The 21,945-nt window shown below is 34.7% G+C and overlaps 1 protein-coding gene across 1 annotated transcript in view; it reads right to left on the reverse strand.

Moving 5' to 3' along the window:
- The window catches only part of CBLB (Cbl proto-oncogene B), a 133,017-nt gene that overhangs the window by 19,999 nt on the left and 91,073 nt on the right, over positions 1–21,945 (reverse strand). Inside the window, exons 9-13 of the mRNA XM_032206243.1 lie at positions 21,201–21,332; positions 16,683–16,886; positions 7,898–8,083; positions 5,067–5,432; positions 2,434–2,528 (exon numbers count right to left, since the gene is read on the reverse strand). Of these exons, the coding sequence (XP_032062134.1) occupies positions 2,434–2,528; positions 5,067–5,432; positions 7,898–8,083; positions 16,683–16,886; positions 21,201–21,332 (983 nt within the window). The remainder of the gene's footprint in view (positions 1–2,433; positions 2,529–5,066; positions 5,433–7,897; positions 8,084–16,682; positions 16,887–21,200; positions 21,333–21,945) is intronic.

Consider the following 21,945-nt stretch of genomic DNA (forward strand, 5'->3'; position numbering starts at 1 on the left):
ATACCTGCTCAATGTACCCTTTGGTTAAACCTTCGAAATTACAGACTGACTTATGAAAATAACTAGAAAAAATAGAATGCCTTTGAGCTGTACGAAACAAACTAGCTTTCAAGCCACAATTCTGCAGAGATTAGAAAGCAGGAAAAAAAAAATGAGAAACGTGCACCAGATTGATTGCAGTAGCACAATTATGGAAAATAAGAGTATTTCGGACCAAATACAGTTCAACATATTTATGAAGGCTTAATGCAGTCAATTTTACAGGAGGAAAATGACTCTGTAAAAATATCCTGTCTAACATTTCACATTAAATAATGCTAATATTACTCAGGTTGCTTTTTGAAAGCATTTTACTGTAGTTGGAAATATTAAACTCATTTAATTTGAATTTGAATTTTTGAAGAAAGATTGCTTTTTTATTATTTTTCTGCCTATATTTTGCTACTTATAGATTAACAAAGGTATTTTCTAGTGGTAACAAAAACTTAATTTGAAATCAATTTAGAATGGGCATATCAGTGTTTCAAGAAGCAAGACACAATGTTCACTTTTTTATTATAACAGACATTCAATGTGACAGTTCAGTAGCTGTTAATTAGATATTTTGAACTTCCTACCCTAAGCTATATATGATAGTTTTTGCATTTTAAAAATCAAAATTTTAAATGTCCTTTTTTTTTTTTTTTTTTTTTTTTTAAAGGTACAAGTAAAAACATAAAACAGAAATGGAAGTGCATTTCTTCCTGAAAAAAGTATGAGGCTTCATTTTAGCAACTGAACATTTTCTTTCTGCTGGCATATGTCAGTTTTCTATTCGGAAGACTTCAGTTAGTTAACTTATTTCTTTTATTAAGTTAAATTTTATTTTTGGATTGACTTGACATGGATTTGTGTGTGCCCACACTATTGTGATATATTGTGGACATTCCAATGAACACTGCATGACACTGTACTTTGATTCAAGGCTACATTTGTAAAAAAAATACACATAAAAAATGAGATTTTCATGAAACAATGTTTTCTTATTTTAACACTAGAAAAATAAACATCTTCCCCAATTCAGAATTGAGCAATTTCATTTGAAATATTAAAGTACGTAGAGTGCTCATCAGAGTCATTGCTTTATTTTTCTGACCATTAGGGTGCAGAACATCCCAGGAGCTACATGTATCATGGAAGATGCAGCCAGTCCAAGGAGATAAATCTATACAGGGGATTGATTACATGAGATACTCATACTCTCATGATATTCTACAGCAATCAGGTTACATCTCAACATTCAATTACAAAAAATATTTGTTCTAATTTGCTTGTGAATGGAAAGCAAACATGCAAAACTTCAATTCTGCAATAGCTTTCCCAAGCATATGATTCTGAATAAAAAAGCCAACACTTCGTCTTTATTCTAGAGCTCAGGAAGAGAAAAATCAGCATATTAATGGAATGCTGAAATATATTTGTCTTTAATGCTACCTCTACCTGAACAGCAATGGAATGGGTACTAAAGATACGGCAAAATCAAATTCTAGTGAGAGAATTCTCAGTATTAGTAGGTACTGACTGCACAGTCATTTTTACTTAGCAGCAAGCATTACACTGAGTACACTGAAAAGATGTTATAGGATAATATCATCTATTGTGGTTTTTATGCTCTTATTTCCTTACAAAAATACAGTCAAAATATGATTTTTGAGCACTTCAAAGTTTGTTTCTTTTTTTTTTTTTTTCTCAAAACTCCTGTTGAAAATCTTGTGTGATTTGGAGTCCAAAGATAATTGCTATCCATGGCAACATCTGATAAACAGTAGTATTACTGGAAGACTAAGAGTAGTCTGCAACTTGAAATGACAAGATTTCCGAAACCACATTCTGGAATTCAGGCAGATAGACTCCATTTAAAATGGATATAAAGTTATTTTGTTTGTTTTTAACCACCACAAAGAAAAGATACTACATGAAAAAAGCCTCCATGTGTAGAAAGTCCAGAAAGCATGACTACATTAGAGATAGAATGCATACACATATATCACGGTCTTTACCCACAGCACTTTTCCTAGAGTCTCTCATCTGTGGTAAATAGCTCTTCAATATACTTCTTCAAAATACTTCTTCAATAGTAATAGAAAGAAAAATGGACAGGGTCTGTTCCCACTGTCAAATTCCTATGAGCAAGATCTGCCACAATTAATTCTTTTGATATAAAATGTCGTATGTTAAATTAACATTAGAACTGCTCCTACTTAATCAATAAAATTTACATTTCCTTTGTAAAAACAATTAAAAGTGTCATGGAAAATGTAACAACAAGTATTCAACATTAGTTCATTTTCTTACTTTCTTTTTTTTTTTTCTGTTTTCCTTTTATCACCAGAGAATCAGTGTTGTTGTCTAACATTAATTAACATATCTCTTTTACAGATGAAGTTTACTTACTTTATACTAGGGATGGTGGAAGCAGCTGGAAGAGGAGGTGAAAGCCGTGGAGGGACATCATATTCTTCGTTTATCAGATGACCATTTGAAAATACCTAAAAATCACAAATAGGCTTTTCAAAGGCTATGCATAAAGGCTTTTCTGGAAGTTCACACAACAGAGCTGTACTCTGAAATGACTCTTTTCATACCTGTTCCAGATCACTTTCCTCAGGAGTTGTAGAACATACTAGTTTTAAACTTTACCGGAACAGTAAGTTTCATGTCACAATTAGTAGATGGACTACTCAATTACAGCTGAACCACTTAGGGGAAAATTAAGATTTCAAGATTGTAACTTTTGAAACTTTTGAAAGTGAGAGAGATGAAGTACAGAGGGAAAACAACAGGTACAGCATGATAAGTATATATTTTTTAAAACTCCATAGTGCAATACCTGCCATAATTCACCCCGTACCTGCAGGATCATCTTCCTGATTCTTGTCTTTAACTAATAGCAAATAGTTTATATTAAAATAAATGAATAAGGGATGAAAAATCATGAAATGTTACCCTTGTGGATATGCATACAGCCTCAAATGGTAATTCAGAGTTGTCAGTTTCTCCATGTAAACAAGTAGCTTAGGCTTATTACCTGCAGACAGCATTTAGTTAGAGAAATACCTATATATGTTCTCAGCAGTACAGTGCCACTTCCACACTTAGTGGTTATTCTGATTTGAGAAGTATTCATTCTATCAGCTTCAGCTCTGTGCCTCATCACAACTCAAATGCTATATGGCTCTATGAAGGTATAAACCTGGTATCCTTTTAAAAGCAGATGAAAAACTATAGCTTCTTGAACAACAGTCTAGCTCTAAGTAAAATTTTGGTCTTTTGCCTTAATTCTGAAAAAAATAATATTCTGATTATATATACTACCATGAAATTCTTAAGCACCTTTCATCACATACATCAATGGTCTTTACCAATACTAACTGAATTTCAGTAACATGCTTTCAAAATAACCACAATATCTATCTAAAAAAAAAAAGAGATAAAAAAGTTAAATAGCTTGTGGCCTTAGGGAAAAAAAAAAAAAAAAGCAAAGAGAGAAAAAGTGATTTCTATCTGCTGTGATCAGAACTTCAAATCCAATCTACTTAGCAGAAACTATATAGTCTTCAAGTAAAAATAGAGCAGAAAAAAAAAAAGTGAGTTAATAACCTGCACTATGAATAAATTACTGAGCTGTTTTGATAAAACCGATTAGAGCAGAACCATGAATTTTTTCTTAGGCTACCACCATTTGGTTTCTTTTCAACTCCAGGCTTCCCCAACACTACAAAGTTTTGCAAGTTATCTGAAACTGACTAATACTAGGACTACCCCTCCACACTCTTCTCTCCAAGATATCTTCAATCAATGAATGGAAACAATGCTCATTTTGTTGTCGTTGTTTTGGTTTTTGAAAGAATAAACACCATATTTACAGACATACACACTATTCAGTGCAGCTAAGGACAGGCAATCATATTTCTTAGGTGACAAGCAGATGCCTCCTAGCCAAACAAAGTTAGAGAACCAGTGAAAAGATTGAAAGTGACAACTCCAAGCACCCTCAGCACTGAAAATGGATTATTGGACATTGCACTGGACATTTGTCCAAGAGAAATCAAGAACTGACACAGAGAAATTATAGAAACATTCAACTTGAGCAGTTGGAGCTCTGACTTAAATCCAAAGAAAGAATAATCCAGTTAATGATATGTGCATTACTGTAAATAACTGAAAAATAAAAAGGTAGCCACAATGCCAATTATCCTGAATAAGGTTTAAAGTACTGATGATAATACCAAATCAAACAATGCAATACGGGAGTTGTGCCCATGCACACTTTTAAGGATGCTGCCCATATTGCCAGCTGTAAAGAGAAAATAAATAATTCTACATTTAGCTTGGCTTTGGATGTATTTGTTTCTTTCTTTTTTTTTTTTTTTTTTTTTTTTATGATCAAGGCAGGTTAGATCATTTCAATTACTGAACATCATCGCAAATTTAATGCTCTTTTTTGAAAATAATGTTTTATTGGTGAACAAGACCACCTGACCATTAACATATTAAGCTTATGTTAATGCATACAATATAGCCGAGCATTTAAGTATATTTGTATATATTGTGTGTACATACTATATATCTTACAGATTGAAGGGGTGGGTTACCAAGTCCTTATCTTACCTATGATAGAAGTAACCAGAACATTTATTTCCCATCATCACATGTATAAATCATTTTGGCATAAGACACTTTAAAAGTATACCTGAGATGCTGCGTTACTGAAGTTAGATTATGCACCAACTGTATAAATCCTTTGCTAAAAGAATATAGCAAATCTAGAATTTTGTCTTCAAGCCATTTTTAGAATGTTCTATGTTAAAATTGAATTCTAACTTAGACCCTCATACTGTTGCTTTGCAAATTGCATTATTTAACAAGCCATTTATTTATGGACCACTTATTAATTACAAGCAACAGGAAATATTTAGAAACAGCCCATGATCACTGACCAATATAAAGTAGTATTGTAGACAATGCAAAACAATACTGCTGTAGGGTATCAAATTAGGCTTCAACACATTCAGCTTATATCATACCTTGGCACCTTCCACAGGCAGCTCGTGACGTCTGTGTTTCCTCATAAATCCTGGCTCAGAAGTTACACGGTTGTGCCTTCCATTTATGTTGGAAACTGCAGTCAGTCCTGGTTTGGGAGAAGCATCACTCCCTATTCGACATCCTACTAACTGACTTGTCCCAAACACATCTCTGGGACACCAGCCTTCAAGGGGCATTGGCTGGTCTCTGGAAGGCACACTTTCCGGATGATGCAGGTGTCTGCTTATTCTGTTGTCTGGTGGAATTGGAGGGGGTCGTTCTGGCGGAGGTGGTGGAGGATCACGCAAGGGAGGTGGTGGTGCTGGCAAAGGTTTGTCTTGCTTCCTCACCATACAAGGAGAAGACTAAACAAAACCAGAATTGAAAAAAAAAAAAAAAGAAAGAAAAAAAAAAAGTTACATATAGGCATTCATGTTCCTTTCATGATCAAATACAGTTTTAGCATTCCTAACTGAGATATTTTCAACGCATCAGAAGAGAACTCGCCAGTAGGTTAGTCTTGTCTTTTCACTATGCAAGCTGAAATGGATTCTAAGGAATGCTAGGAAAAACAGACCTTCTGATGCAGGAAAAAAAAAAAAAAGGAGGGGGGATCACATCCAAAGGCAAATGACTTAGTGACATGTGATGAGCAAAAAAAAAGCAATGATGAGGACACAAGTGGAAGGAGAAAACAAATATTTTGGTTTCATTGATATATCAAGGGATGACTCCACTCTTTACATGATGCGCATTGTTTGACACCAATTTGAACCACAGTTCAATTCTTCAAGTAACATATTTATAATGTATTTATGTTTGCATTTAGTTCATCTGCAAACAATTTTTGCCAGAGAAAAGGTGATTTCCGTTCTCAGAACTGAACGGTCATAAAGGCTAAAATGTTTTTCAAACTTAAGTGTAGGATACTAAAAAGCTGAAAACCAAGTTATCAGAAAGAAAACATATACAGAAGTGTATAGTTTATAAAAGCAGAAATAAAAAATAAAACAAACAAAAAAAAACCAGAGTATTCGCATTAGGAGTGTATTACTAAAAGCATTTTATGAAATTATGTTTGAGACAGGTTTTTCTAGGTGTTCAGGACATGTTTTCCTCCTACCAGCAGTGACAACAATAAACACAAGATTATTTCTCAAGGAAGGTGTAATTTTCATGGACTCTGCATAATATTACCAATTAAAAAGAGTGAGGACACAAAAATTTTTACAGGAAGAATATTATTTGGTCTCACTTCACTTGAGAGTTGCCCATCACTATTTTTTGGGCAGCACCTCAACATGTTCCTTGTATTACAATTAGGCATTCTACCTGCACATCTATTAACATAAATAGGACAGTATATTAAATAAGTATTTAATTAAGATGCTAATTAATTTTCACTGTTAAGAAAGCAAGAAAACAGTTGGGTCCAAATTTTTTGTTGTAGCTGTTTTCTATTACAGAAAAATAAAAGTTTTTTTGCCTGAAATAGTATTTTTGGTGGAACAAATTGCCCATTTGTTTGTTTTGAAATATGCACTTGCAATTCTTTGTTGTCCTCCATCTTGTTCCCCTTGCACTCCAAAAATATTATATACTTACAACATTTAAATATGCAAAAGAAAATTTTAATGGAAAAAACAAACAAACAATAGATTTGAAATAATTTCACTGAAAAACTTAGAGCAATATTAACAGTATTTCTAATTTTCTTTTTGTTTGTTTGTTTATTCAAAGCCACAAACTTTGTGCAAATAGTCTATTGTAAAATACATTTTAATAGATGTGCCAGACATCCAGCTTATTTTCTTGATGTGCCATAATTTCCCTTGTATAAGGTAAAAAAGTGATTAAAGAAGCGTGATAAAGACACCATTCTAACTTCTATTTTCTCTTCTAAATTATAAGCCATCAGAACGTTGAAAAGTTGATTTGCAAGCTTGAGGTAAAAACCTGAAAAAACAAACATGGTACTTCAAACCGGATATATATTATGAGCACACAGATTTCAGCTCACGTTTTAAACTTGAATTTGAATTCACCATCCAAAATCAAAATTTTAGACCTAATGTAATCTCATTCCCTCTCAATATACAGCAATTACAACAAATGATCAACTCATAACAGAAAGTAACAAATATAGCTGTTTTCCTTCATGCTTACCCCCTCAAAAAATCACTCTTTAGTATCATTAGTTTCACAAAACACAGCATACAATTTATTAACTGTAGAATCATTAATATTTCCCCTAAAACATTATTCATAATATATGCCACAAAGTTTTGAAAGCAGGGTATCTGTATGTATTTTTCTTGTTGGAGTACTTTGGGAGTATAAATCATCACCAGAGCATAACATGCGATTTTAATGAGATAATCTCTTTTAAATCTACTTTCAGGAAATTTTTATTTCTATTTTTACGAATCAGGGTTTATTACAGAACTGATCCATTATAGCAGTGTCAAACTGATGTCAATGTCAGAGCATAACCAAGTGCAACAAAACCATCAGATTAACAGGTCACATTAGACCAACACATGTAGCTGTAATAATCTGACTGTGTAAATTATTATGCAAACAGACAGGTATTTCCAAAGTCAACCGAAGGAGATAAGAGTCTTTAGGTGACTTAATCAATGTGGATCTAATCTAAAGCTTTTCTAAGCTACGGGGAATTAAAAGTCTATTGAACAAACTCCTGCAAAAGAGTACATGCAGAAAATTTCCTAATAGTCAATATTCCAAAACAAGCAAGCTCACCTTGAAAACAATCATACAGAATTTCTCAATACTCATAAATACAGAAATAATGGTCAATAAGACTTACTTTTGGTGACCCAGTTGGGCTGGCACATGGTGACCGTGCTACTCCCTTCTGAATGAGATCCAGACGAGGAGGTACAGGTGGAAGACTAAGATGTGGGATTTGCAGGGGGTCTGGAAGTGGTTTTCTTCTTTGTGCAAGAGGGGAAGATCCCGGGGAAGTCACTGGTGAATTCTGCCTCTCATTGCACTTCAAGACAGGAAAAAGGAAAATTAGAATTTATCTGATGATTAAATATACGACTTTAATTCCACGACTTGACATGTGATATTTGAAAAGTATTTACTAATAGTAATTTATCATAATGGACACCCTCACTACTATTAGTTAATAGTAGCATAGGTACTCAGCTCTTGATAACTGAAACAAGTCTAAAAGTCATTCTACCTCAAAACCACATTAACTTGTGATTAAAATTCCAATCATTGCCCCACAAAAAGAAACAATCACGAATATAAAGAGAGATATTGTGGCAGTACTGCTACTCTTGATAACCTTTTCATTAATACAGAGTACTTCATTATCAAAATTCTATGTGTGACTTTTTAAAGCTGAATGCCTATGATATTGTCTGCTAACTGTGAGGCATAGTCACATCGTACTTCTACAGAAAAAGGAATGCATGTTTTCTGAAAACTCAGGAAAAAAAAAAAGGAAAATCATCAGCAAAACAGTAGATGAAGCAGTTATTTCCTTCCTCATTTATTTGCTGACTTAGAAAAATCATTTTAGGACAGTTCAGTTTACCATAACAAAATACTAAGCTAATGATATGCAGACTGAATATTTTCCTCAAGTGACAAATCATGATTTTTTTATTTTTTTTTTTTTTACTTTTTTTCAAATTCATATGCACAGTGGAAGTTGAGCAGTGTTCTTTCAAGACACGTTTTTAAACTATTTAAAAATAAGAAAGTATGCTATAAAACAATGAGAATCAAAGATTTCAACCCCTTAGTCTAGGCTCCACCCATTTTTGCAACCAGTTTTGTAACTGCTCATCTGGGTGAGTTCTAACACACAGTTTATCTTTTTGCATAAATAAGTTAAAGGCACATCTGTGAACCCCCTGCAATTGTATCAGTGTATTGTAAGTAAAGCTGGATGCTTATGATGTTCTGTATTTTCTCTGACAGGGTAGCTGGAAGACATTCACAGCAGGCGTCAGACTCTGGTCATTTGTGCACTGAGGCATCCTGGTATTCTCACTATGTATCTGGCTTATAGAGGCTGCTGTCTTCTTACAGAAAGCACATAAAATTGCTCACAAAAATGCATCCATCTCTAAGCTATATCACTTTGATAAAACTTTCCCCTTCTGATCATAAGCTTCTTATCACCAACACCGTACAACCCATACTGATGACAGGGATGGGACTAGGCAGTTCTTGAAGAAGGTAAAAAAGTCATCATTATCTTTCTTTACATATACTGACTATATTAAAGAAAATGACACCTTCATCAATTCTAAAGCAGATCCAGGAAAAGGATCTAGTACCCTAACTCCTTACTCAATGCTCTGTGTACTACATCTTACTGTAATATGCTATTCTAAACAAAATTGGGATTACTGCCAGATTTCCATCAGAAATAGAAGCCACCACGGTATTACTGGATAACATGGTGCGAAAAAAAAAAAAAAAAAGAGGGAGGAGTGGAGAGGCGTTGACAAGCTAGAAGGCTGAGGTTCAATTCCATTGCTAGAATGATTTTTCTGTGACACTACAGTCTTATCATTTGGTCTAAAGGTATAAGGTCAGTGTTGCAACTAAATATTCAATTTAAAGAGACAGAGCAATTTAAAATTCACGCCCTTCATGGCTACCAGCAGCTTCCAAGCTTCTCTTCGGTGAAGAAGTAGTCACAATGTTCATATTAAATGCTTGAATACAGCACTTAATTTGTCTTTGTTTCCTGTAATTGGTGAATGTCCCTGACCTTGGCTGGAAGGCCATGAGGGTAAACACATGACTGACAGCGAGGTGCTCAGCCTCACTGAACACTGTGAAAAGGGAACTAGTTGAATAACTAAGCTAGATACATGTCTCACAAGCATGCCTGAGCAACCAGAATTATAAATTGACTATAAACTGAATGTCAATTCATTTTCCTTAACAGAAAGCATCCATCAGTTAAACAGCACAATAAACACTGTGTCACTGAATAGCATTAGTTCTCAAAGTTCAGTTACACCTCCACCAAGCATTCCTAAAAGCCAAGAGCCACATAATATATAATACAATCAATCCTTTGGCTTCAGCATCAGACAGAACATGAATTTATTTCCCAAATCATTTGAAATAGAACCAAATAAGCAGGTCTCACGTCTCCAAAAAGACACGATTATTTAACATAAAAGGAAGTGTTGTAGCGAGTCTCTGCATTTACGGTGTTGCATAACATATTGTGCCTCAGTCAGCTGGGAATTGCTGCAGAAGAACTAAAACAATCTTAAATGTAATAGGGGTTGGAAACAAGGAATAAGTAAACCGTAAATACTGAAAACAGAGTACCAGACTGGTAAAAATTGTTTGGAATTTCAGGTGTTCAAATTGCTGTGTGATCACATTAACTAACTTGACTTCCGATGAGAGCAACCTAACAAAGTCTCAGCTCTCACACTGCATGTAGTCACGTGAACCCACAGCTAAAAGAACAACATTTTACTGATAGCATTTTAAGAATATCCACCACTCTTTCTCTACTGCAACCTTCTCTTAGACAGTTCTGCTCTAAGGAATCAATGGGGAAAATGATACACGCTTCCCTCAAAGAGCCAGCCCAGCCCGCCAGTCTAACGTTTTTTTGCAATAACAACAATGCAGCTCCAGCAGGGACAGAAACACATTTAAAACCTACTGGGGGCTGATGTTCTTCTGAGATTTATGGAAACAAATCGCTGAATGACACACTTAATATGTAATGGCAAATTAGAAAAACTAGAGCGATATGCAAATTCGTTTAAAATTCAAAATCGTTAAAAGTTGTCGTGCTGTTAACTCTGTTGAAACAGGAGATTCATCTATGTGATAAACTTTCTGTTCCGTATTTATTTGGTATTTAGTTACTTCTACCCACCGTATTCCACGGATGGTAAATTACAATTGCCAAAATGAAAAGGAAGTTTTTCAAAGCATTAACTGTGCGAAAGGCCTTCAATTTAAGCTTACATCAATTCCTTGTTTCAGAAGAGCAAAATAATCTTTAAGTCCTATGAACTACCACTGCCTACTGATGGAAGGTAACTAATACCAGCCAACAAGTTAATAACTTATGAGTTACGTGAAGAAAAAAGAAAGAAAATAGCTGATAAAAAATAACAGCTACTCTGCCCTACAAGGAAGCTTAATCCATGTAACTGCTTGGGTGCTGAAGTAGGAGAGAATGCTTTGCTGGGAGAAACTTAAAATCATGTTTCCTTGTTTAGAGCTATGCTTACTAACAATAAATCAAACAAATAATATCCCCCAGCAACAAACAGATCTTTGTCAGTGTTCAGCATCAGATTTCCTTCATATTCCCATTATAAAACAAAACAAAACATATTTTTATGTCCTCCACCCAACCTGCCTAGCTGCATCGTTGTTTGATGTTCATTAACAGCTTGGCCAAGAAGACGGCTGTGTTTCATGAGGATGCTGGGACATCAATAGAGGTATATAATAACTACATCTTTTAGCACAGAATACAACCTCTCCCAACAACAAAACCAAACAAAAACAACAAAAACACTCCCTAAGCAGAAAATATTTAAATTAGTCCTTGTCACCTATTGGAGATTTCTGTGCATTTTCTGTTCAGTGGAAATAAAGAAACAACGAGAATAGCACAGTGAGAAAAAGATAAAACAAGCAAGCAATTAAGACAAAAACTAATACAAATGAACTGGCAGTGACAGAAGACAGACGTTCAGCATACAAAGGGGCTCTGCTGCAACACAGACCTGTGCAATAAAGATGTAATTAAGGAAAAGAACACAGACTCCTTTCTCAGGACATGGATTTCATCTGGTTGGCATGACTGCTGCCAAGGGACAAGCAGCTGTGACTTATTTCACTATGGGGCTGCAGAATGGTGCACAGTTGCATCATTCAATCAGATGAATCTATTACTGGGAAATACTGGTATCAGTTTGTCCCCAGTGGTTATGAATTTAAGCCTCTTCTGACATTGATTACAATTTCTAGTGAAGCTTTGTCTAATGGAATTAGTCAAGGCAGGATAATGAATCTAGAGTTTTAGTTTCAAACATCTTTCTGCCAGAGAGACACATGCTCAAAGTATGTTCAACATAAACCCTACCAAGTGCCTGACTCAGGATTATTATTCTGATTGCTAGTGTGCTGCTGGAACTAACTCACTAATTTACAGATTGCATAATGAGACATCTGAGAAGGTCCAATCAGTCGTATACCAAAAATGGACTTTTCATTTTCCACGTTGTCCCCTAAAGCTTCTTCATTTATAATCGGATGAGAGTAACACACATTTCTGTTACTTCTCATTAGGACATGTTGCGACCTACGTAGATTAGTATAATCAGGATTTGAACATTTGTACGAGGATATAAAGTTACATCACTTAATACTGATAGCTGTAAACAAGTTTTACATAGATAGCCTTGTTCTTTATTTGATCTCTCCTATGCTGACCCAACAAAATGCATGCAAAGCAGGGAGATGGAGTTAAAGCTGGGAGAAGTCAGCACCATATTGATTGCCCAAGGGAATTGGTAAGAAATATTTTAACGAAGGGAGGCACGCTGCCCCTCAACATTAATTCCTCTTTAAAATACTACAAAGTAAGCAGATAATAAGTATCTTGGTGTGTGGTATGAGTTTACTAAGTTCCTATAAACCATTCAGGCTGGGTGTTATGAAAATATTCTTCACTAAGAGGGTGGTCAGGCATGGGGACTGGCTGCTCAGGGCAGTGGTCACGGCACTAAGCTTGATGGAGTTCAAGAAGCATTTGGACAACCATCTCAGACACATGGTCTGATTTTTTGGGTGCTTTTTGGGGGGGACCTAGGAGTTGGACTCAATGATCCTTGGGGGTCCCTTCCAACTTAGGATATTCCATGATTCCGTGAATTCATATGTATGTGAAGAGCATGCAGCTGAAGGAAAAGCCTGGATACTTATTTGAAGTCTTTTTAAAAAATAAAAAATGAGAAGTCAAAAAGTTATTATTTAATACGAGCCCCCTTTTTTTTTTTTTTTTCTCAGAACAATAATTACCACAAAATTTAACTTAAAAATATGGGAAATGGAGGGGCGTGGGGGTCAAAACAGTCTCTTCCCATATTTTGAGAACCAAGGTCTTTTGACATGATTTGTTAAGTCTGAACTTCTTACTCTGTAAGAAGCCTAGTAATTATAAACAGTGGTTTTCAGCTTTGACAACTTCTTATAATGATTTTTAAGTAATGGTCTGAATCAAAGTCCATTTTTGAGACACTCAGACAGCTAGGAAATTAATTTCAGGGAAGCTGGCAACTTCCCAGACAAGGTAACTTCAACTAGTTTTAGAAGAAATTACTCTTAGTGAATCTTAATTTACTTTAAGCTGTTGAAAACCTCAGTCTCCTATACTGCTAGGGCCTTCCTCTTTGTTTTCATGTAGTATCAGTATGTTATTTGGATCAAATAATTATCACTTATAAATTCAAAATTATTATCTCTTAACAAGGACTTCTACACTACACACTATCCTTGTTTTCTTTCTTTCCAAAGAAGCATATAAAGTCAGTTCTTGTACAAGGTAAAGTGGCAAATAATTAATGCTTAATTTATCAGGACAATTGAATATTACAGAGTATGGAATAATGAAAATAGTCTGACATTCAAATGCCCTCTTTAAAATTAGAAACATCATTTTTAAACATTTATCTGAACCTGTAACCTGCACATTTTTAATGTGTGTTTCCTGACATGTGAGGCTAACAAAGCTTTGTTAGGAAAAACGTTACAGAACCAAGAAAAAGAACACTTCAAGCAATAACTGCATTAGCTAATCTGATAGCATAGTGTTGGAAATTTCTCAGTGATGAGACAATTAGCAGAGGTTTTGGCACCACTCTTTGTCTTTGTTTCATAACGAATTATCTGAAGACAATTTGGAAATTAAAAAAATAAGCTGCTTGATGAGGCAGATAAACAGACTAATTGCAGTGGATTTCCTTGAAGCCTCTGATACAGTTGATCTGCTACTATGTACACCTAGCAAGAATGAATCATTTTTCTTGAAGTAAATCCATTTACTCATTCCATTAAAGAATAGATATGTAGCTTTGTGATTATTTTTTTCCATAAAGCAGTTTCAAGTCTGAGGTCCCCCATGGATTTAATTCAGGCACCCCTTTTTGTTTATGAGTATGCCTCAGAGATACAGTGATAAACTGCAGAGCTGGTAGTTTTGTGATAACTAACTTATATTCATAATTCATAGAGGTACAGCAGGTGATAAAGTTATAATCTTCTTTACACATTAATGACAATTCCAAAAAGTAGGATTTTTTTTTTATTATTATTTTTATTTTTTAAGCTTTTCAGTTTGTCAAAAGAGCTCACTTATAAAAACCCAGCCAGGCCCTTTATTCAGTGATGAACATGACTGCGCGTGCTTCCGTAAGGCAGGCTAAAATGAATTTACTGCAACTACTCTTTGCATTGTGAATATATTTCCAAGTAAGTAAACATCTCTAAGGCAGCAAAATTAGAAGTAAAAGCTTAGAAACATTTTAACAATGACTCTCCCTTTAGTCTTTCAAGACAATAAGGATTGATTTGCAAATTCCTGCAATACATCTTGAAGCCCTACAGTCATTTTCAGCAGTGAGCTCGTGTCCCTGGAACTCTCCTCATCTATCAGGTTTAACATGGCAACTCGTTATTAGCCAGATATGCTGCAACAAGGTTTTCTCTGCAATACCACGTGGTCTAGCAAGGTGATTTGAGACAAAATCATCCTATTTGATTTTCAAAGGTTAACAGTTTTATGTTGAGAAAGCATATGACAATAGTTGAATTAAAATAAGAATCAACCTATATATTCACTGGGATTACAGATTAACAACAGTATTAAGTTGGCTACAAGAACTAAATGATTATCTTTGTCCTCTCATCTCCATTGTTTCAACAAATCAAATGACTCTACAACGCAGTCATTATGCAGTACCATGTTCATATTTACAGCATTAACAAGAAACAAAAGAAAAATTCAAAAAGGGTAAAATCCAACAAAATGTCACGGAGGAAAAAAAGAAACACTGTTTGACAAGAACAACAAATGATGATTAAAAGAAATAGACAAGGCTGAAGAAGGCATTACTTACAAAAATTGTATATAAATGATGACATTTCACATTTGGTGGTGAGGTTGAAAGCATAACTATGCTTTGGTAACGAGTTTAAGAAGACAACAGCAGCTGAAAATCACCAGATGACTGGATGATTCAAGATTTTCAAGTAAGGACTTTAAAAAGCTAATGGAGTGGAAAACCATGTTCCTAAACTTCAGGGATAATTACTGGGTTTCTTCTACTGAACAACTAATCTAATGACAAAAATAGCAAGAACCTAAGTAGTCAAGCAGTTGGTAGATACTGAAAACAAGACTTCTTTTATTGAAGCCTACTGTTCCTTCTTTTGATAAAAGCATAATGCGTTTTTGCCTTATCGTGGAAGTGATAGTGTTATAAAAGTCCATCAATTCAAGGCTATCTCACAAAGGTCTGGCTGCAGACTGCAATTTAAATCCAGGCAGGAGGATAAACTGTTCCAAGAGTAGGCCATGTTGTATTAAATACACAACACAAGAATGATTCATATGACTTGAGAGGTTAGCAAGGATATCAGACTTATGTATATTAACTGACAGATATTCTCAGATATGAGGGCAAAACACGTTTTTAATAACAAACACAATGATAAGGAAATTGAAGAGTCAGGTGTTACAGAATTAATTTCAAGTCAAGTATTCAATCTAGATGACCTCAGTAAAAAGTAAAATATAGAAAATGCAGTAAAATTCAGTGTTGCATGGCCCATGATGGCATTATTGAAACCTAAAATGTAGTGGTGAACTCTGAAAACAAAGTACAATTTTGTTGATGAAAGTGCTTGTTTATCAGTGATTAAATCTGCAGCCAAATATCTAAAGATCCTGGAACAGAATATAGAGCAAAAACCATTCCAAAACACAATATTACTATGAATAATTTCAAATACATTTTTACCTCTAAAAGTACTGAATACTGAGATGGATTTTATGTTACAGACAAAAATATAAACAACTTACATGAGGTGTGATAAAACGGCCTTTGTGTGCAATATGATTTGGGTTCCAAGTCACCTTTACAAAGCACTAATATTTATTACTAATCAAGAAATTCATGCTTAATCCTAAAACATTTGATGCATGTGTATACAAGTACAAAAGTGCAAAAAAGTGATAATAGATTTGTATAGAGAAAAATTTGTGTTATTTGAGGGACTTGTCCGTAAAGCATATTTTGGTTAAGAGTAATTTATTGCAATCTCATGCTTCCGTCATTATAAACGGAGGTAACTCTGCTCACATCAGGTGAGAATCTGGATTTTTTTCTCATATTCAGTGTCAGTTTTCTTGTTGCAATATCAAAGCATTTTGTTTTTTCAGCCTGAGAACTTTTCAGTGAGTTGCTGAAACCTTCAGCATGAAATGTAGCCTATCATTGTTTACAGTCATCCGCAGCTTCATTTACAAACATACAGCTTTAACTGTTGTACAATATTTGAAATTTTACCTTTCGGACTGAAGCCAAGCGATTCATCATTAAAGACTCTTCCCTATCATCATCGTCATCCAAGTCCAGCATGGGCATACTAAAGCTATCAATAATACTGCAACACCTGGAGTTTTCATCCCTTGGATCAAAGGGATCCACAATGATTGGTTCAGTTCCTTTGATTTCACAGCGGCAAAAAGGACAGCCTTGGCCATCAGATTCCTAGAGCAAGACAAAAAACCAACAACATATATTAATAAAAATAAAAACACAAGTACTTTTAAAAGTATATAAAATATACGGTCACTATCTCTATCTTTCTATATAAAAACGCCCTTTCCAGTGTCTGTAAGAGCTTGTAAAGAAACACTGGAGTAAACAGGAAACAGTTCCATAGATATTTCACTATAGTGAATAGTAAAATGACTGTATTTTTAAAACAGTCTGTCTTCCACATGTTAAGCTCCATTTAAAAATAACTAATAAAAAAGTAACTGCTATCTCTAAAAAGCTTCAAAAATTGTAACTGTCTCAGTATTATAGATTAGGAAGTAACACCTTGCCTCTTAGGATCATAATTTTCACATTTCTTCAGAGGAAAGAAGGTGCGGTGTGTAGACAAGGACAATGCATTCTATTACATATCTTCTATATTAAATATGAATATTAAATATGAAATATTTGTTTTTCATTTTAAGTTAGAAAATGGAAAAGAGCTTTAGATCATGCAGTTCATATTCTCTGAAGAAACTACATATAGTCCATCATGGCTGCAACATTTCCACCATTGGGCAATATATATTCACAACATCTAAAGATAAAAGCATTTTTGACACGTGTAAGTAACAAAACAGGACTTACTTACATTTTCAATAAATTATGTGAAACAAGGAACTATAGTCACATAGTTTTTAAGACAAGTCTAGGCATGTCACTAAGGGACATGTTTTCGTGATTGGATATAGTAGATCAGATTGATGGTTGGACTTGATGATCTTGGAGGTCTTTTCCAATGTAAATGATTCATTATATAATTCTATGTTATCATAAACAAGAATTATTTAAATTTTAATTTCTAAATGGCATAATGTGTGGAATGATTTTTAAGCAGCGATGTTTCTATTCCTTTTGTTCATTTCAGGAATAATTTTGTTTTCATCAGAAGTAATTAAAAGACCTTTAAATTACATTTCAGAGCACTAATGATTGAAACAACAAAAAAGATCAGAGAGAAGTCATACAAGCACCTATAAATGTTTTTTTTTCCATCTAAAGGCACAATGTTGATTTTAACTATAAAACACAAACAAAAAAAAATGAAACAACACATCCAAAAAGACCCTGAGGCTCTGAGAGATCAAAATAATTCAATCTGAATTCAGAAGTCATGTTGCATCATATTTGGAATCAGGTAGTCAGGTGGCTAAGATACTGGGGGTGGGAACTAGATGGTCTTTAAGGTCCCTACTGAGCATGCTATAATTCTATAATGAGCACAAAAATTAAACTACCTACCAAATGTCTAAAGCAAATTGTCTTGAAATGTCATCAAGCGAGCAAAGCTTTTTGATTTCTCAAAGGGCAGCTTTAATTTTTTTCTACCATTATTTTCTTCTTGATGCTTGACAAGAACGCTTGACAGCTCTTACTAAACTGACAGGTGTTTCTATAGTTTTGTGGAAGAACTGTATCCCAAGGCCAGATAAGTATAAATGATGTCTCATGACAACAGTCATGTCTATTTACAGGGTTAGTATTGGATTTGTTTTGTATGTAAAGATCTAAGTAATCTACTTTTAGCAGTCTTGCATCCTAATTACAAAAAGCCAGTCAGCATCACTTACAATTACCTCAAAGCGTGTATCCAAGTTTTATGGACCTACTGAAGTAATCACTTCCAAGTGAACGGAAGTCCTCCCTTACTCATGCAAATTTTTACAGGCTCATTTTCTAAAGCAGCCTTATAGATAAGGCACAGAGCTTTCCATTTGTGAGGCTGTCTTATATCTGTGTTGTCAAATAGTTCTGTACTAGCAGTTTCCCTCCTTTTTCTTCAAAAGCATCACTAAAACATACAGAATATCCAATAACAGCATCAGATTCACATTCAATAGTATGAATATAACGGAGAAATTAAAACTGAGAGCTAAGATCTCTGTGTGAATACATACATCTTTGTCCACACCCCCAGAAAGATTATGCAGATTATTTAGAACACTGAGAAACTGGTTATTGTGAACAATACATTGCTGCATATATGCCCACATGTTTTTAGAATCAAGTCCATATCTGTAGTTTTTAGAAAACATATTTCTTTGTAAGAAAATGAATTTTAATCTTGTTGCATAATACAAAAGGAAGATTGTTAAACCAACTCTTGTTTGAGAAACTGATTTCCATAGATGAAAAACTGATTCATCCTTGGTATTCTATGCAGATTTGATGCTGCTTACCAATTTATTAAATAACACACTTTTTCTGCTTAGTGAAAACATCTGTATTGGACCTCTGAGGCATGTCTAATGAGTCATTATGCTGGCAATTAAACACTAGCCCAGAAGCTTGCAACAGCTGATGCTGTTACAGTGCAATATTTCTTCATTGTCTCCCTAATTATATGAAAGTTAAATTTGTAATGAAATCTTAAATGTACCTGGCCAATTACAGCTGGTTGCGATGTTCTGATGAAGCTTGATGTTTTCAAAAATGTCAGTTCTCTAAGCCTAAAATGTTTTATTGTCTTCTTCCTGAATCCCTAGCCATTTGCCAAAGTACCAAGGACATTAGATTCTTGAGTCTCCAGAATTGGAGTACATCACTGACTCAACACTAGAACATGCTGCTATCATGATATGAGACACCCAGCAAACAAAAGTACAAGGATTTTCAATTCTTTTCTACCAAGAAAGTAAGCAAACAAACAAACAACAACAAACTGCTACAGATCTCAGAATTTCAGATTATTATTTTAACTCAAAGATTAATATAGTCAGGCCTTTGTGTTTGTCATTCAGTTTGAAATTGGCAAGAACAGAAAAAAGGTATTCCTGAAACAAGAAATATTGCTCCAACTCATCAGTTGCTCACCAATGAGGCAAATATTCTTCTCTAGGTTTTTCTAAAACAGAATTTTATCAGAATTTCTCATCTTTGGAAAGTTGAAGGGTTTGCATTTGGAGCATCAAACCTAAATTTCAGAAGGAAGAAATTGGAAATTGGGAATCCTTTTCAGCCAGCTTTATTACTGATGGAAGAAAAACCCAAAAGATACTTCTGATTCATTGTGTTGGATTGCTTAATTAGAAATCTGAAAAAAAAAAGTTTAAATCTATAGTACTTTGGGCCATGTTCCAAACATGAGAATGAAAATTATTGAGAGGAACGGATTTTAAACCAGGTCAAAAACAGACCAGAACAATGGCTTTTGTTTACTCTTAGAATCACAGAATCATAAAGGTTGGAAAAGACCTCCAAGACTATCTAGTCCAACCATCCCCCTACCACCAATATCACCCACTAAACCATGTCCCTAAACACCTCATCCAACCTTTCCTTAGACATCCCCAGGGATGGTGACTCCACCACCTCCCCAGGCAACCTGTTAAACCTCTTCTCACTAGATTTGTATCCAAAGAGCTGTGTCTAACCATGACAGAACGCTGCCCACGAATGGGATTACACATACTTCTCCCCATGAACTAGAGATACAACAGAAGAAGGGTACATGGAATGGAGGTTATAACAGACTGAGTTTGAGAAGCAACTACTAGGTAAAGTCTGAAGCTACAGAGATGAATGACCTCTGATTTTGTTCTTAATTTCCAAGTCAAATGTTTAACTGCGCTGAACTAAAGGTACAAGTCCTCCCTTTTCCCACAGACTGGTATGTTCATGAACAAGACGGACAAGACACCACAACTTGCGTTACCAGAAAGCCTCTGTTTTCTGGGGTATTATGTGAATGACACTGAGATCACAGTTTCTCTTCACTCCATCTCTTATCCCAACAACCATCTAAATCTAGGTGGTTTAGCAATTTACATGTTATCAAAATGAAACACGGGAACTGCAAGCTTGTTTTTCACAGGCCACTGCATGATTTGTACAACAGATTAATTCCTTCTCCCACAGAAGGCATTCTGTCTCCTCATAAAACCCTGTCTGGTTGGTTATCCATTCTCAGCTGCTACTTGTCCACTTATTCCATTTGAACACATCCTGAAGTGATCTGTGTGGCTGAATTGGCACAAGGAGTCCAGCTTTCGCTGCCTGAGTAGACACTGTGCTTTGGAAATAGTTCCTAATTAACAGGAGTCAGCAAATGTCTTGGCAAACCTACAAGTCTAGATTTTAATGACCCCTGGAACCTTGTTTTTCATAGATTTTAGTCCACAAAATTGTGTGTAATTTTAAAAAGATAAGCACTTGAACCCTCTTACTGAGTACCTAGAAAGGTAAAACAGAGTACCCCCATTGTAAACAGGGATGTAACAGATAAATCCATCCTCTTCTCTACTAACTGAACTATGAGTGTACCTGCCATGCTGTAAGACAAGAAGTGCACATGAGGTGCCCACAAGGCTCAATCTTCACATCCTTGTCATTCTCTGCGCAGATTTTACATAGCTGAAAAGTGGAACCCATCTCACAGTACAATTCATACTGCTCCTGTAACAAAACAAAGACTAGTTATTTCTTTACTGTAATTTGTTCGTAGAAAACATACTTAAACACCACAAGTAACAAAAATTTATCAGAATCCCGTTTTTCATTCCACTGTATTTATTAGTCAAGGAATATATTGATATTGATCTACTTAAAAGCCACACCAAGGTTATCCAAGCAGCTCACTCTTTCACTTCTTCAAACCTAAGATAGATATGGTAATATATCAAATTATAAATAAAGTATAGTATATTATATAAATAAATACAAATTTAAATAAACATAAATATTTAAAAAATAACATAAAAATTTATGGTAAAGAAGAATAAAATAAATAATGAATCTGTGCCTATTAGGTTTTCTACAGAGTTATCACATGTAAGTACTATATTAATGCAAGGCATACATCCTGTTTTTCCTTTGCTGCAGTATGGGAAAGATAATGAAAACATGGTAAGGGAGAAATTAATTGCTGAAGGGGAACAGAATGGAGATTTCCTTTTCTAAGTATGAGTTTAGGACTAATAAAATGTACCGGAGAACTGAGAAACAAGGGATTTCTACCTACAGCTTGGATATAGTACGGCCCACTGAAATAAATAACCCTTGTATGAAG

Source organism: Aythya fuligula, chromosome 1 (assembly GCF_009819795.1).
Source record: "Aythya fuligula isolate bAytFul2 chromosome 1, bAytFul2.pri, whole genome shotgun sequence".
NCBI classification, from domain to species: domain Eukaryota; kingdom Metazoa; phylum Chordata; class Aves; order Anseriformes; family Anatidae; genus Aythya; species Aythya fuligula.